The 17,573-nt window shown below is 31.1% G+C and overlaps 1 protein-coding gene and 1 pseudogene across 2 annotated transcripts; one reads left to right on the top strand and one right to left on the bottom strand.

The window, feature by feature from the left end:
• Positions 1–301: 301 nt before the first annotated feature.
• LOC124843282 (putative WRKY transcription factor 40) lies at positions 302–2,258 on the bottom strand. Of its 2 annotated transcripts, none has more exons than XM_088093113.1 (5): positions 1,940–2,258; positions 1,762–1,827; positions 1,259–1,618; positions 1,047–1,163; positions 302–942 (listed from the first exon to the last, which is right to left on the bottom strand). In XM_088093113.1, exons 1-5 carry the CDS (start codon positions 2,012–2,014, stop codon positions 610–612), a joined length of 951 nt encoding a protein of 316 aa, XP_087949239.1. In that variant the 5' UTR covers positions 2,015–2,258; the 3' UTR covers positions 302–609. The 2 variants fall into 2 exon arrangements, with proteins under 2 accessions (XP_087949239.1, XP_047175943.1); XM_047319987.2 differs by having other exon boundaries at positions 1,259–1,582; positions 1,940–2,245.
• Positions 2,259–11,055: 8,797 nt separating this feature from the next.
• Positions 11,056–13,155, top strand: LOC124843256 (CBL-interacting serine/threonine-protein kinase 5 pseudogene; annotated as a pseudogene).
• Positions 13,156–17,573: the final 4,418 nt, after the last annotated feature.

Here is a 17,573-nt window from a genome sequence, read left to right on the forward strand (position 1 = left end):
TTTAGATACTTCTTCAACTTGTTTAACAAATCATATATGACATATTTGGTTGGGAACAACTGGTACAAACAAAAAATCAATTCTGTGACTTTCAAATTAACTTTGGAAGGATCGATTACTAGCTGAACTGTCTAATAAATAACATATCATTTTTCCCTCCATGTTTGATTTATAGATAACTCCTATCGCTTACGATACTTATGATGTGAAGTATAGTTTGTGTGAGTGAAGATCGTTGCATCCCTTTTGATTATTAATCTTTCTGGTATAACAAGGAAGAATCAGTGTTCCAAATAGAGAATTGGGAAATGAAAAGGAGATATTGTATGTATTATCGATAGAATTACAGTTTTTGAAGCAAAGTTTTTCTTTGCTTTGTATGCTGCAGAAAATTCGCAAGAACTTAAACGAAACCTGATTTTAACTGTCCTAGTTTACCCCGATGCAGAAGAATGGAAAAGATTGAGCCGAGCCAGATTAGCAAATGCGTAATCGGCTAGAATATGTCCCAATAATGTCCTATGTTGTATTTACATAGAGATCCTATTCTCTAAACACGATCCATTTATAGAAAACTTGACACCGAGTTCAGTCATTTTCTTCTTCTACTCAATTATTGTGCAACATTTTTCCTGAGATTGCGGCAACCAGTGCTGCTCTGAAATTAGGATCCTTGGTGAGGGAAGTGGCCATCTGTTCTACCAAAACCTGAGGGATTTGTGGTGCCTCCATTTTGGGAGTTATGTTCTTGGAATCGGTGCTGGACTTGGATTTCGTCCAGTCAAGGGTTACTGTTGGTGCGGAAGAGCTGAGAGACCCTGAACATGGGGTCACACCACGGTTGGAGCCTGCGGTTGGCTCCATTTGAGAAGGGTGAGGATGATTGTGCTCTCCTTCATACGTTGCAACCAGAACAGATTGATCATCCACACTTCTTTGCACCTGAATATTGAATTACAAACACAAATTTAGCTTCAGATTGATCATCCAGTTCCATATAGAGGAGTTTGAATGCTTAGTTATGCTTAATTAGCTCATGGATTTACCTTCTTTTTGACCGGGCAGCTCGGAGCGAAAGAGCACTTGAAGTAAGCTCTTGGAGAAGGGTTATCCCTGGTAACCTTTTGTCCGTATTTCCTCCATTGATATCCATCTTTCACAATCTGGAAACACGAAAAAATGAAAAGCCTGTCAAACTAATGCACAACAGTCTTAATGGTTACCACCAGTTACATATGTTTTATGCTCAGAATCTTACCAGGCTTGTATCAGATGCTTCTGTCCTCACGTAAACTTTTGAAACTGGTGTCTTGATGTCTTCCTTTGGTTTCTTGCATGATTCTTCGTCGGTTGAGCTGCTCTCGGAGTTTCCGTTCATGCTCTTCGGAGCACTATTATTGAAGCTGCTTTCTGACTTCCTTTTCTTCGATGAGCTTTGCTCCTTGTCAGGATTCTTCCTCATATATTCCATCAAATTGCTTCGCATGGCGTTATAGTTCTCACACATCTCCGTCAGCATTTCGGTCAACTTCTTGTTTTCTGCACTCACCCGCTTCAGCTCCTCCACCAAGGCACTGGAAGACTGAAATGGCAGCACACACGTGATCATTACGCAGCTCTAAAAAGGGGAAAAAGAGCCAATATCTAGCTTCCACACTGAACTTAATTACTGATAAGAGAATTGCTCAACCAAATGGTGAGCTTCGGAAGAACCCAAATAAAAGACAGCTTAAAGAAGAGGATTTGGCAGAACTAACTAACCTGCTGTTCTTTTACAGAGGATTTCTTCACCCCCAAAGAGAAAAAATTGTGTTCCACCTCCTTTTTCTGAAATGAACAGACACAGAAGAAAGAATTATTTCCCATATCAAACATTATTCTGAGGGGAAACTACTGACAGAAGATCTTCACATCATCGGAATGGATTGTTTACACTTACGGGAAGTTCTTCGTGCAGCCTGTGAGGATTGATATTGAGATCCAATGAAGTGTTAATCCGTGATGAATAATCCATGACTTGCAATTAAAGTCAAAGAGAAGAAGAAGCTTTTTCCCGTGATATTAAGCACTCTTGTATAAAGCTTCAATTCTGAAAAGCTCCTGTTTTACGCAAAAAAGTCAAACTGTAGCTAGATTTTTTTGAAATCAAGCAATACCCAGATGAAGAGAATATAGAGGAAGGTGAAAGATTCAAGATTTGTGAAGTTTGTAGTAAACAAATTGGAAGAGGCTTATATAAGGGGAAGAAAGCGAGAGCGCAAGTTGAAAGGAGCACAAGTTGAAGAAGGAAACTGAGAGGAAGGAGAGAGAAGAAGACGACACTACCAATCTATCCAACTACTTGTCTGTTTAAGAGCTGGCATTTTATTTTATTTTTTAATTTTTTATTTATTATTATTATTTGAATTTCAACACGTCCTTATTATATGTACTTAGAGAGCTAGCTTTGGACTGTACTACTAAATAAGATAAGAAGAACGTGTCACTCCATTTATTATTTTCTAAAATAAATCACCCACCGATAATAATAATATTATTAAAAGGAATAGGTTTGACGTCAGAAATATATGTCGGTGAAATTGTAGGTACATCAAATGGAATTCAAATTTCAAAGTCAAGCCCGCCTTGAAAATTCTGCACTAAATTATTCATTACAGATACTCCATCATACTCTACTACATCAAAAGTTTATTTCTCTTTCCGTCGACTCTGCATTTCTTTATATATATATATATATATATATATATATATATATATATATATATATATATATATAGTGTTATGTGTACCATATGAATGCTTGGGTAATTAAGTTTATCATTCAATAATAAAATTGTGAAGAAATTGATCTATATAACCAAACCAAATTAATTATTAAGAGTAATTAAGTTAATAATAATTTAAGTCATGGGTATATAAACGGTAATTTAGATCAGTTCTAATAAAAAATTTATTTTAAAAGTTTATAAATATTGATATTTAGATAGTTTATTATGCTTTTTTACATATTTATTGTTAAAATTAACTAAATATATATTAACTTGAATGTATAAGTGTTCTTTTAGGTAAATTCAATCGATCAAACAGTGTGAGAAAAGTTAAAAACATAACTACGACCTAAATTTGAAGTTAAAAAATAAATCATGTAAGAAAACTTAACCTCGAATCCATTATTCGAAACATAACGTAAGTATGTTTAATTCATAATAATTAGATATTTTTTTCTATTACTTAATATTCTTGTATTCTTTAAAAATCAAAATCAACTTCTTTTAGAGAAAATTGAAAATAGTGATAGATATTTAAAAAATGAGAAGTCGACAGAAGTTTTATATTGACCCGAAGTCGTCTTAATTTGTCCTGGTCATACTTTTGTTTCTAGGTGGGGTCCTTTCTTTATTTCTTGTCAAGGTTACTATTCCAAACATTTTCCACGTTGCGTCATCTATCGTTTCAATTATTAGAATTTATCGAAATAAATTATTACACTTTATTTATGTTTCGTATTAAATTATTTTTTTTCAGACATGCAAGACTGATTCGTAATTTACCTTGCGTTGAAGATATCCGTAGGAGTGGTTGATGATTGAATTATCTGAAAAGAAAAAAAAGAGTTTGAAAATTTAGTTTATTATAGATGGATTTGAAAAAATCAGTGAGAGTGTTTTAATTTGTATACTAGTTTCTTTTATTTATTTAAATCTCATCTTATACGCAATTAAAAACCAAATAAACATCATAAGCATTAATTAAGATTTCAAATCCTTAATGGTGAAAAGTACTAAGTGGCTGATTTTATCCTTTAAGTTTTAAAATAATCCAATGAAATAAAATTTCAAAATACATGTGTATGAAAGTCCACGTTAATATTTATTGTTTCTTAGGTATATTATTTCATCTGTTATCAAATTATCCATTAAAAATATCTTAAAGATACATTTATATGATAGAAACGTAAGTTTATTAAACCTCAAATAACCCAAACAAGAAATAAATTAACCAACCATAAAAAGGGTTAGGAATTAAACAAGAGAATTGCCATAAAAGTTATTGAAACTTTTACGAATGGATATCCTAATATAATTGTCGTTTTCATGTGTAGATTTCCTTAAAAACATACAACGTTTATAATGTTTCTAGATTTAAATGTAAAATAGAAAGTGATGGTTCATGTTATTCTTTTTTATCTTATTCATGGGTTAAATTGGAAATGACAGAAATAGGTACAATGATGGGACGGGTTAAACTATAATTTTAATTTAACCCTTTGGGTCGTTTTTTCATTTTTATATTCAGAACAGTGTTGATATGAAAAACGTTGGTGGTGAAACAGCAGAACGGAAGCAAGTTGTTTTGGAATGGAATCTAGAAGTTAGAATGGGCAAGAAGACAAATGAGAGTTCCAGGTAGATTGTTTAGGTGATACTTTCGGTGCAAATGTCTCAACCGCTGTCTTATTTTTCTTCACTCCATCTTCAATATATATGACCAAGAAAAATATGGTAAGGTTTAATGTCGTCAGAAAAATAATATATACTATTAAGCACAGTATATTTATTTAGTTATAAGGTCGAGTCATAGGTAAAAATAGTAAGTGACTATAAAAGTTGTGAGTTAAACTCTTTCCTCTTTTTTGTGTTTTGATGTAGAATCGATGTCAACGTCTAATATTCAGGTAATAGTTTAAGGAATCCAAACGTTATATTTGTTCGTTTAGTATCGTTCTGAAAATATTTACAGAAGATACTTTGATGTTAAAATCAATTTAGTATTTTATCGTTCAGATATTTAATATCTTTGTAAATATAATTAGTTTCCTTCTTAACTCAAATATAAATTTCAGAGTAAACCTTTGATTAGTAATTACTTATGATAATTGTACTTTATTTTGAATTAATTAAAATTATAGTTAATCTTGATAATCTAGTCTAATTGCGAGAATGATTCATGAAAGGTAATTGAAGAAAGTAGAAGAAGGGAGACCCACCGATGGACCATGACCAAAGGAAGGAAGCACATTAGTCAATCCATTGAATTGAACCCACAAGAAAGCTGACATGTTTATTTTTTGTGAGTTCACATTCATGAACGAACGCCTTTATTTTCTCTCCCTTGTCCAATTAATTACGGCACCTTTTCATCAACACCAACCCACCCAATTCATACCACTTCAAAACAAATCTATATCATAACAATATAACAAAATCTTCAATAAAACATTTTATTGCAATTTAAACGAACTTAAAAATATTGAAAATAATAGATAAATCAAATTTAAAAGATACGAGTTAGTATAACTTTCATTTTTAAAATTAATTTTATAAAACCGAATTAGTCGATATAATTCAAATTTTATTTTAGTAAAAATTATTTTTGTTGAACTTGTTATGTCGTCATTGTCGCACACTCGTTATTAATATTTTTAGTCCCACACTCGTTACGTATTTAGTTTCAACGAATTATATTAAAAATCATCTAATCTAAAATTAATTTATTTTAAAAGTTGAATAAGTCTATTTATTTTTAAAAAAATCATATTCGTTTCGGTTTTTTATGTAAGTAAATTTAGCAGTTATATATACAGATAAATTAAACTTGTGATTATAAAAGGTATCACGTGGTGAAGATTTTTATCGAGCATAAATTAGCGATGATAGTAGTGATTAAGAAAGATTCGTGATTGCTAATTTCTCTTGACTTGGCTTCACGGTTTTAAATGATAAATATATGATATAAGTATTTTTAATATGAAAAAGCGTTGAATGATGTAAGACCAATTCAGCATGAAACACACACAAAACATAAGCAACGTGGGTTAATCCGTAACCAATACTATTTTCCCAGATACTTTTCATGTGATGTCATCAGTGATGTAACCCAGAACTCTAAACCTAACACAGTTTCACACTTATTATTCATGTACTTTTGTAAAAAATATAAATTTTAAGAAAATAATTTTTTATAATTTTGTGAACTTTACCTTGTAAAATAATACTTAAAATTTATAGACAGCGCACACAACTTACACTTACACAAACATAATATTGATTATTGCATATTTTAAAAACTTTATTTTTGAAAATTCTAAATCAATTAAATTAAAATAAATAAGTATTGCGTAGTGAGAACGTTACTACTGTAATAAATAAATAAATAAATAAATAAATTTGGTTAGGTTTTAGTCAAAAAAAAAGAATCCGAAAGAAAGACCTGGCTAGACTCACGTGTACACAACATTATTATTCACTTGCGTGTATCCTCTTCTATCTTATATCTGTACGTGCGCTCACCATCACCACTGATATCAAATCACACTGTTTTTGCTTCTTCTTTTATGTCTAACTAATTAAATACTAATTTTCTAATTTTAATGTAAAAAGATTATTAAATCGGTCTATGGCATTCACATTCGATTCGTGTACGAGAGAAAGCGTGGAATTCAAATTCTCGGTCGTATTTCTGAGCACGTGTTTGGATTACAAGCATTGTTATTCTCGTTCTTTGGGTGCAAACGGAATGCAAGTAGACAGAAGTGGTGGGCCCAGTTTGTGAGAACTCAAAATGGGAATAACTTTCCTCTTATGTTTAAGTTTAACAACCAACAAACCAACCAAAAGGTAATTAAAGAAAGAAAAAAAAAAAAAAGTTGGGAAACAAACACAGAAGGAATGTGCACGAGGATTGACTTCTACATGACTGACCAAACCTCATTATTCCTGTCACTTTCTTTTGTCGGTCCAATCACCACCTTACCAAAATTTTCAAGGATACACTGTTCATTTAAACGAAAATATTAAAGTATTATTTGTTTTGTTTTGAAAGAAAATTAGAGATTCTTAAAGATGTATGAAATTTCGTGAGATGTATAATCGATTATGATAGTGTTTCGGTGTAAATGTTGTCCGGTGTGTCTTTGTTGCTCTAGATGTCCGGGACGCTTGCTTTTCCTCAATTGTGGGTGTCCATGCTCTAAAGGAGGGAGAGGTATCTGCGAAGATACTCCGACGCTCAAGTCAGATTGAGTTATGGAGCTCAGCTCTCAAGAAAATGATTATATTATTACTGGAGAGTATTATTTAGAGTTCCTCTGGCCTAAGTGTAACATAGAGGGAACGTACCTGAACTTTTTCCCTGTCATTGTATTTATAAGCCAAATAAAAATAATCTTACCTAGAAATGTGATTAGTTACTTATAAATATCTTAACCGTTTAAAATATCTAAGATATTTTATGTAATAAATATCTTACTACATAACAGATAGTAATAATTGTGAGATGAAATCGATTGTGGAGAGAGATGGAATTGGTGGAATCAATTATACAATTATATTGAAGTGATAGAATCAATTATGTTTATCTTCAGCGTGTGATAAAATCGATTTTGAGAGTGATCACGAGAGTGACGAAACTAAAATTACGTATTTGAAATTTACAAGGGATGAAAAATTATAATTTATGCTTTGTTTTTATGCACAAATATCATATAAATAAATTATTATCCAGTCAATAAATTCATTGCTTTCTTACACGTTTAAACATAAATAAGAAACACACATTGAATACATGTACGAAGAAAAAAAAAGATTAGTATTAGGTTAGGTGGTAAATTTAAAAGAATCCGTCAACTAATAATAGTTAAAAACTTCTTTTTATTTGACAAAAAAGAAAGACTGGCATTTAATTATTTTATATAAACAATTGGGCGTCCTCACGATTAAAGTATAACAATAATATGATGTTAATTAGAGCATAAATATCACTCTCACATTTATTCCCTTTTAATTATAGTATAATAAATTGTTTTTAACATAATTCATATTTTATAAAATGATAAATTCAACCTAACTTAATTACAATATAAAATTAAACTAATCAATTAAAACATAACTTATTCCATTTATGTTACCATATCTTTTACCATCTTTATCTAATCCATTTTATCGTCCTTTTAGACCAACTGATTTTTTTATTTGGTTTTTACAATTTGTTAATTTCAAAACTATTAATTAAAATTGAAAATTTTATTATATTTTCCTATCTATATAAAATAATGAAAGACGGGCAATATAAAACGGCATAAATTAGGAAAAACCTATTACAACCTTAAGTTAAAAAATTTACCTTTTTATGTTTAACTATATTTTTTCTTAACATTCGTGTTCTCCAATTATTTACTTATATAATACGCTGGTACAAAAACATTAAATCATTACATAAACTCATAATATTTGCCGATTAGTTATTCTATTGTAAATAATATTAAAGGTTAATTTTTAATTTATTCGTAAACGCATCGTATTTAATGTTTAAATTATTAAAAAATTAAAATTTGGTTAAGTTTTCTCTGCATACAAAATTTTCATCGTATTTGTACTGAAAATATGCATGGATAACTTAATTGAACTATTTAAAACCTATTATATAAAAGAATTCAATAATTTTGAACGAATAATTGAAATTATGTTGAAATCAATCCAATAAACAAGTATATTGCTATTTTTATATAAAAATTATGTGACTAAAATGAAAAGTAGAGGTGAGTATGTTGAAAATAGACTATTTACGCTTAATCCCACAAATCAAATATCATTGCTTCTTGCACCCCATTTTTTCTTGAGCCCATAAGCTTGCTGAAATGAATCTTTTAATGCTTGTTGAAAAAACTAATAAAAATCTAAAATACATTGGTTAGTATATACTTTTTTTAACTATTTTTTAATACGGTTCGTATGCTTTTAACTGTATAAACTGCATTACAAAAAGAATTTAATTGAACAAAAATTAGAATTTGATTGAAAAAATTTAAAATTACATTAAAAAAGTAGACGAAAATATTTAAACCTTAAAATTATATTTTGAACTGTAAAACCTATATTTCAAATTATCCAAAATACAAAAATATAATTAAAAGACCAACACCAACACGCACATTATTTTATACCATACGAGATCATATTAATTTTTATTTTTTTATTAAGGGTATTACGAGAATTTTAAAAAATACGGGGTTGCAGAAAGTAATAACCCAAATCAAATTTGCCAGATATTTTAGGTCCAGAATATTTTTTTCCCACTAGTTAGATATTGCTTGTGTTTTTTGGGTATTTCTTCCTGCCCCTTCGTAATGTCTTACTTCACCTGCTACATTTCAATTTTATCTCCTTTCATTTTCAATTTTGAAATAATCAATCCGAAAATGTTTTGAAATATACAATCTGATATAAAATTTATATTTTTATTATACAATTCAAAATGTAAATAAAAAATGCATATAAAAGCTATAATACAAATTTTATTCTGAATGGATTTCACATTTTAGACTTTTCATTTACAATCCAAAACATAAAATATCATATATTTTGCATAATTCAAAATATATTTATTAATTGTAGAATTCAAAATATACAAATTAAATGTATTTTCAAATCATCAAATCCGAAAATTCACGATATAATATCTGACCACGTAATTTATAATATATTTTTGATTACATAATTTAAATATATTTTTTAATTTGAAAATTTATTTTACACTATTACAAAACAGAGAAAACGAGATGTATTGAAGCATTTTGCAATTAATTTGCTTAGACTATAAATGTAACGTAAACATGAAAATCTTGAGTAGTAGAAGAATGTCACTAACTTACGTTTTTGTTTACTTTGCGTTGAGCTAATAAAGTTTAAGTAATTAGGCGGGAGAAGTAACTAGAGTTTTAGAAGGATCAAATTAATATTAACGACAAACTTTAAACACTTAATGTGATTTTAATAAGTATTTTCAAAAATTAAATTAAAATTAAAAATAATTTATATTTAATGTGCTTAGGAATTAGTATTTGAAAAATGAAGAAATAATATTTTCACATGACTCTAATAATACCCCTAAATTAGTTAGTTGTATATATAATTTTTGGCAATATAAATAAATAATTTTTTTAATAAAATATTCGGCCCAAATAAATCTGTACGATCGATAGAAACTTGAAATGGGTGATAAATAACAATTTCGTCACGTTTTAACAAAATATCTACATAAATTATTTTTTAAGTATCTATTTGCGTGCGTTATACGACGTCTTCCGCGGCATTAAAATTTTATATTTTCCGAAATTATTAACAAAGTTAAATTATCAATTTGATCATATAAAAACAAAATCATGATTAATACAGACGTAGCAATTTCTAGACCACGATGTATTGTTAAATAAAAAATAGTTTAATGGCCACAGAAAAAAGTACTTTAAAAAAATAATAAATTTGGCGAAAATCTTCAGCAGCCGTAATCAAGATTTCTGTCAGTACGAGTTCTCTTTTTTTAATTTCTTATCATAACATTAAATCAGATTTCATATCGATTTTCCATATAAAAGTATATGGTAAGAAATATGAATATATTATTATTCAGCGTTAAATAAGAATTAGTTTGAAAAATATAATAAACAAGAACAGAAAGAAACGGTGTGTGGAGAAATCCGTTTACTGAAATCCCATGGATTTGCGAAACGGGTCGGGTTATATTGCATAAAGATAAGCGGGTTGGTCTCGTGTTTTGCGTGGTTGACGTTGGACAGCCGTTCAAAGCACGCGTATCCAATAAAATAAAGTTGCAATTTGGTAGGTTTAGGTTTTGATAATTTGGTCAAAACCTTACAGAAACCACGAGCAGTACCTAGCTAGCTGTATTCGACTCACATCCACGTCACCACTCATCATTCACCTCCAATCATCAACCTTATCTTTCTCTATTTTTTCCTTTTTCTATTTTTTATTTATTCTTGCATTTATTATATTCATTAATATCAATTTCAACAGATCTTCTTTATGGTAAATTTTTGTTTATAGCATTTTCAAAATTACAAAGCAATTATTTATCACATGGGTATTAAAAATATATTTATCTAAACATTTTAGTGTGTAATTAGACTTGGTGAAGGAAAAAAAAGAATTAATTTAGAAGAAAGGAAGTTTTGGTACCCTCATAGGTGTAGTTGTTCCATTTATCTTAATTTAGGTTTTTTCCAGATATTTTGTGGCGTTATGTTGTGTTTGGATACGATCTCTTCCAACCGCTCCTCATAAAACGGCATTCTCCTCTTCTCGCCCAACACCACAGAAACCTGAAACCTGAAACAAATCACTGTCTCTCTGGTTCTGCGTGATAGCCGCGTTCTCCGTCTTCTTCCACCGTCCTCCACCACTTCCGATACTTTATTTATTCTGTTTTACAACCCACTTTCAGTTCGGGCTTGTTCCCCTAATCGGGTCTTGGAACTCAAACACAAATCTAAGCACATCATCCTCACCCTTTTTCCTCTCCCTCCCCCGCATGCAACCATGAAGATTTTCAACCCATCCAAATCTTTTCTCCAGAACGTGGTGTGTCCATTCGACACCCTCTTCATTATAAGGACGAAGCCCTTCGATCTGGGTCTCTCCCACCTCCACCAATTCCAATTCAAAGCCTACAATTGAAAACCCTATAGTAGAAACCAAAACCACCGACAGCGTTAGGTAATACTGGTTCGGTCAACAATCCCCGCCGCCGAGATGGATCGCGGATCCAATGGCACGGGTGGCAGCAGGAACATCCTGTTCAACAAGTACGAGATAGGGAAGCTGCTGGGGCAGGGGAACTTCGCCAAAGTGTACCACGGGAGAAACCTCAGCACAAACGACAGCGTGGCCATCAAGGTCATCAAAAAAGAGAAGCTTCAGAAAGATAGGCTGGTGAAACAGATAAAGCGCGAGGTCTCCGTCATGCGCTTGGTGCGTCACCCCCACATCGTGGAACTCAGAGAGGTTATGGCCAACAAAGCCAAGATCTTCTTGGTCGTCGATTACGTCAAGGGAGGAGAACTCTTCGCCAAGGTGGCCAAGGGAAAGATGAAGGAAGAAATCGCCCGGAAGTACTTTCAACAGCTGATCAGCGCCGTCGACTTCTGCCACAGTCGTGGCGTCACCCACCGTGATTTGAAGCCGGAGAATCTGCTCCTCGACGAGAACGAAGACCTGAAAGTGTCAGACTTCGGCTTGTCTGCGCTGCCTGACCAGCGCAGATCTGACGGGATGCTCGTGACGCCGTGCGGCACGCCGGCCTACGTGGCGCCGGAGGTTCTGAAGAAGAAGGGCTACGATGGGTCGAAGGCAGATATATGGTCGTGTGGGGTGATCCTCTTCGCGCTTCTTTCTGGGTATTTGCCCTTTCAGGGTGAGAATGTGATGAGGATTTACAGCAAGTCTTTCAAAGCCGACTATGCATTCCCGGAATGGATTTCGCCCGGGGCGAGACGTTTGATCTCTAATTTACTGGTCGTGGACCCAGAAAAGAGGTATTCCATGTCTGACATCATGAAGGATCCTTGGTTCCAAGTTGGGTTCATGCGCCCCATTGCGTTTTCCATGAAGGAGACGGCCGTGGAGATTAACATCGACTTCAACGGGGACGAATCCGGTGGCAGTGGAAACGTTAGCGGCAGCGAAGACGGTAACGGCAGCAGCAACAACCATTCTGGGGAACTGGTCGGGGCCAAGCCGGCTCGTCCGTCTTACAATGCTTTCGAGATAATATCCTCGCTGTCGCACGGGTTCGATCTGAGTAATCTGTTCGAGACGAGGAAGCGGTCGCCGTCGATGTTCATATCGAAGCACTCGGCGTCGTCGGTGATGGCGAAGCTGGAGGCGGTGGCGAAGAAGCTGAACTTTAGGGTGACGGGGAAGAAGCAGTTCACGGTGAGAATGCAGGGGGCGACGGAAGGGAGGAAAGGGAAGCTGGGGATGACAGTGGAGGTGTTCGAGGTGGCGCCGGAGGTGGCGGTGGTGGAGTTTTCGAAGTCTGCCGGAGACACGCTTGAATACATAAAGCTATGCGAGGAAGAAGTGAGGCCTTCGCTGAAAGACATCGTGTGGAGTTGGCAAGGGGACAGCAATTCCCGCCAGTGAATATTCCAAATATTATTATTATTATTATTATTAAAATTATGTTTGCGCATTCCCTTGGAAAGACGAGAACCAAAATAGCTAGGTAGTGAAATTATCTTAGTTGTTTTCGTTATGAGTCCCTTTGGGTTTAGATTTTATGTATATGCACATACTGCATATGTCTCCTTGTTTATCACACCACCACCCGGTTATTACAACAATTTCTGCAACTCAACCATTTCTGCATATCAACTTACTATGAATTTTGCATAAGTTCCTTATATAAACTTCATACACTTGCTGGAAAAAACAATCTTAAGAGTTATATAAAAGAGTCTAGTATAAATCTCCCACTACATTCCTCAGAATTCAAAACATCTTTTTTTCCAAGGAAAAGGAAAATGAATCTCTGTGTTGAGCTGAGAGGGAAGCAAAAAACCAATGATGTGGGGTACGGTGAGAGGTTGGTATTGGAAGGTAGCAACAAAAGGTGACTGGGATCATACGCACCCTTTGGAATGCATGCTGCTGCTGTATCCTTCTCTCCAATATTTAATAATATTTTTTGATAACATTACGCAAGTCATTCTATGATTGATTTATTTTAATGTTGGTTTAACGTGTCAATAGGTGCCTATTTTCACCTAAAATTTGAAATAGGTCACTTTTTTTTTCGACATCTCAATTGAGTCTTTATTTTTGTAAAATTGAATTAAATAGACCTTTTCGTCAAATTGAAATGAGGCCGTTAAAAAGAATATGCTTTATTTCTGGGTGAAGGCCGTTAAAAATAGGGACTACATTAAACCTTTAATGTTTTATTATTATTATTATTATTATTATAGAATAATTTTCAACTAATCGATAACAATTTTTCTTCCAACAAAACAAATTTTTATCATATGTTATGTTATTATTTTATTAGTTCCATATTTCTAATATATATTTTGATATACAAATTTAGTTTTACAATATTAATTAATAAAATAAAGTTTAACTTGTAAATTTATTTTATTTCTAATTAATATTAATACACAGGGTATAAAGTAAGATCCTAAAAAAATGTTTACATTTAACGTCTAAATAAGGGTAAAAGAAGGGTCGCATTCTGGTGTTTCTATCAAAGCTAAACACACTTTAATGTATAGAGAAAAATAAATAAATAAAATGAGAAAGTAGTGAGTGAGAAGGCAATTCCTTGGGTCAGATATGTCTGTGGGTTTGGAAGGCTATTCCAAATTATTTGTCATCATTGTTGCTTCCTACTTGGATTAGTCTATTCTTCAACAACACTTCTAACCAAGATGGATAATTCTCCAACATAATTAAAATAAATATTATGTCATTTTTCTATATATAGTTTTTTTCTATTAAAACTATATAAGTAAATAACTTCCAAACAAAAAATTATATAAACAAGATAAAAAATAACAGACCAATTAAGTTTAGTGATTTAATTTTTGTTGTGAGACGGTGTTTTTATATGAATTTCACTAAATTTATGACTATATGTTTCTTTTAAGGAAGGATAGTTTTTATACAGATAATTTCAAAACAATAAATTTATTGTTCTGAATAGTTATAATGTTCTTTTAAAATACAATAAAGAGTAAAAAGAAAAACTTAGTAAAAGTATACTTAAAGGAAAATGATACTTGAACAACCATTTTTGACAACATTTAGACACGCGCACACGTGTCTAAATTTGAGTGGTCTATTTTCATTTAATTTTTCCAACTGGACCACTCAAATTTAGACACGTGTGCGCGTGTCTAAATGTTGTCAAAAATGGTTGTTCAAGTGTCGTTTTCCATACTTAAAACGTTATTCTACAGCAACATATCTTAAAGTCTGCATATAGACCGACATAACTTCCATAGGAAAAAGTTGATTTTTTTAATGTAAAAGTACTTAATAAAGTTGTGACTAATATCGCATAAACAACGTTAATTTAGATGATTGGAAGAAAACAAAAACGATGATGAAATGAGAGTAAGAGAAGAAGATATTTTGGTTCCTGTAAGTTGATGATGTACTTCCAACAACACACAGAAAATTTCAGATTCTGCATTATCTTTTTTGTTTGCTTCACTCATCCACCGTTTAGCATCATTATTATTATTTTTACATTGTTGCATACATATATTAGTATAGTCCTCTCCTTACTAATTAAGATATTTAGTTAATTTGTATTTACCAAAAAAAAAAACTAATTTAAATAACTTTTATGTGTATAATGATTTTAAATTGATTATTTTTATTACGTTTAATAGTTTCAAATTTTGTTTATAATGTTTTGTGTATGGATAATGATACTTTAATAATATTTTTTTGACAACATTTTAACACATTTACGTGTCATTCGGTGATTAGTCTATGTTAGTGTTTGTGATTATTATTACTGATTGTGAAATAATTTTAGACCAATCACAAAATGATACATAAATAATATTAAAATATTATAAAAAAAATGTTATCTTTTGTATATATATGTTCTGCAGAAGATTTTTAGTAACAAAAATATGGAAGCATGCACACATATTCATTAATTGTACAATAACTGTTGTCAATTGATAGGGAAAGAACAATTAATTATATTGACATGATGCACAACCAAACATGTCTCATATGAGATTTTTCTTGAATGCTTATTCATATAAAAGTATGATGAATTTTTTGATAATTTTGGATAAATTAACATTAATGTAGATAATGTCCTTTTGTTTGACGTGGAGGAGTGATTTGTAGCAATGATAGTGCTTTTGTACAACCCTTTTCTTTTTCACTTTCTATTTGTTTTGTTCTTCAAACTTATTATGAACTATTTTTATTATGATTTGGTTAATGGCACATAATAAGGACTGCAAATCATATTTGTGAATTTTTGTTGTGATTTTGGAGAATATTTTTTCAGCAATGAATGAGATTGGTAAATTAAGGGACGACTTTAGCACCTATTTTTTTTTTTCATATTCCTATGTATTATGATGAAGAATATTATTATTTATTAATTTAATATTTGTTTGGACAATATGTAATCTATTAATTTTTAATTATTGTTTCTCTTCCATAATAAAAAATTGATAATTTAATGAGAGAAAAATAACAGATTTCTTCCTCCTGATTTGATATATTATTTAGTAACAAAAAAGAGTGATCGGTTTTTATTCTAGCTCTGTTTCAATTTCATTTATGTTGCGATTTAATTTTTCTATTAACTTCTAAGTTATTACGGGACGATTTTTTTTAATTATTTATTATTTTTTTTCTTGAATTAGTTGTATATATTTTTGAAGTTTTGGTTGATGTTTTATAGTTAAATACGTTTTTTGAAGTTTTGGTTGATGTTTCAGAATTAAATATGTTTTTTTTTTCTATTGTATACAATTTTAGTTTTGGTTTATATTCAAAACTTAAATTATTTTCATCTCTTTTTAAAAAAAATAAATTTAGTTATTCAATCATTAGTTTTTTTTTTCTGTCATGATTAACCGTGTGTCTAAACATATGTATAGTTCAACAACTTGTTGATAATTTATAATTTGGAGACTAAAAATATATTTAACCTATATTTTTAATATTTAAAAGTATTTTATGAAATGTTAAGTCAAATATAAAACTTATTTTTATTTATTTTTCAGAACTAACATTATTGTTTATTGAAACAAATGCATATTCTTTTATAAAATAGAAAGAAAAGCATTAAATGTGAGTAGAAAAATATTGTGACGTAGTTTTTCTTTCTCTTTCTTCCAACTGTTTTTTGTTTGAGCTTCATTCTCGAAGTTCTTTCAAATTAATTGCAAACACTGGTATGCTTCTTTGCTTTTATAATCAAACAAACCAAATCCATGTAAAAGGGAATATGTTTCTGCATCACAAATGGTTATTTTCTGTTACGTATATAATTGTCATCAAACTATTCTTTGTAGGTTGTTATAAAGAATATCCATTAAACTTTCACGAAGGTTAATGTGATCATTTTAAAAATTATTAGGGTGCAGATAGAAGTTGTGAGGGTGTAGGAAGAAAAACCATTAAAAGAAAGGTTTACCCTGATTCGGTTAATTCCTTTTATACCACACTTTTTGGAGCTTTTTTCTTCCATTTCGCATTTTTATTTCTGCACCCCTAAATTTGATTGTTATTTCACCGTAACCTATTGAATATATAAATTATTAAATTATTAAATTAACTAGGTAAGCAATAATTAATACTTACTCACCCGAATTTACTGTTCATTGTTTATTAAGTATGGAATGATTATTAATTTAATGTATAGTTAGAAAACTAGTTTTTGTTATTCGATTTCAATTATGTATGCATTCATCATTTTTAAGTTCCGATTTTGACAGAAATTTCAGTTCAGACAGAAATTTCAGTTTAGAACAGACAGTTGTAAACCCAAACCCCTCCAAGAGCAACATTGTGCTAACACAGGATCAAGTGGGTAAGAGAGAGTTGATTAATTTTTAAAACTATAGTATTTATTTCCGTAAGTAAACTGTGCATCTTTTTCCAACATATTTATTAGAACTGGTATTTGCAATTGCAGAGAAAGAAACATGGAATCAAAGCACTAAAGGATGGTTGCCAATGCCTGTGAGTCAAATCCACTTCTTAGAATAATAGCACCTCCATCTCTCATCTTAA

Source organism: Vigna umbellata, chromosome 6 (genome assembly GCF_029865625.1).
Source record: "Vigna umbellata cultivar VRB3 chromosome 6, Vumbellata_1.0, whole genome shotgun sequence".
NCBI classification, from domain to species: domain Eukaryota; kingdom Viridiplantae; phylum Streptophyta; class Magnoliopsida; order Fabales; family Fabaceae; genus Vigna; species Vigna umbellata.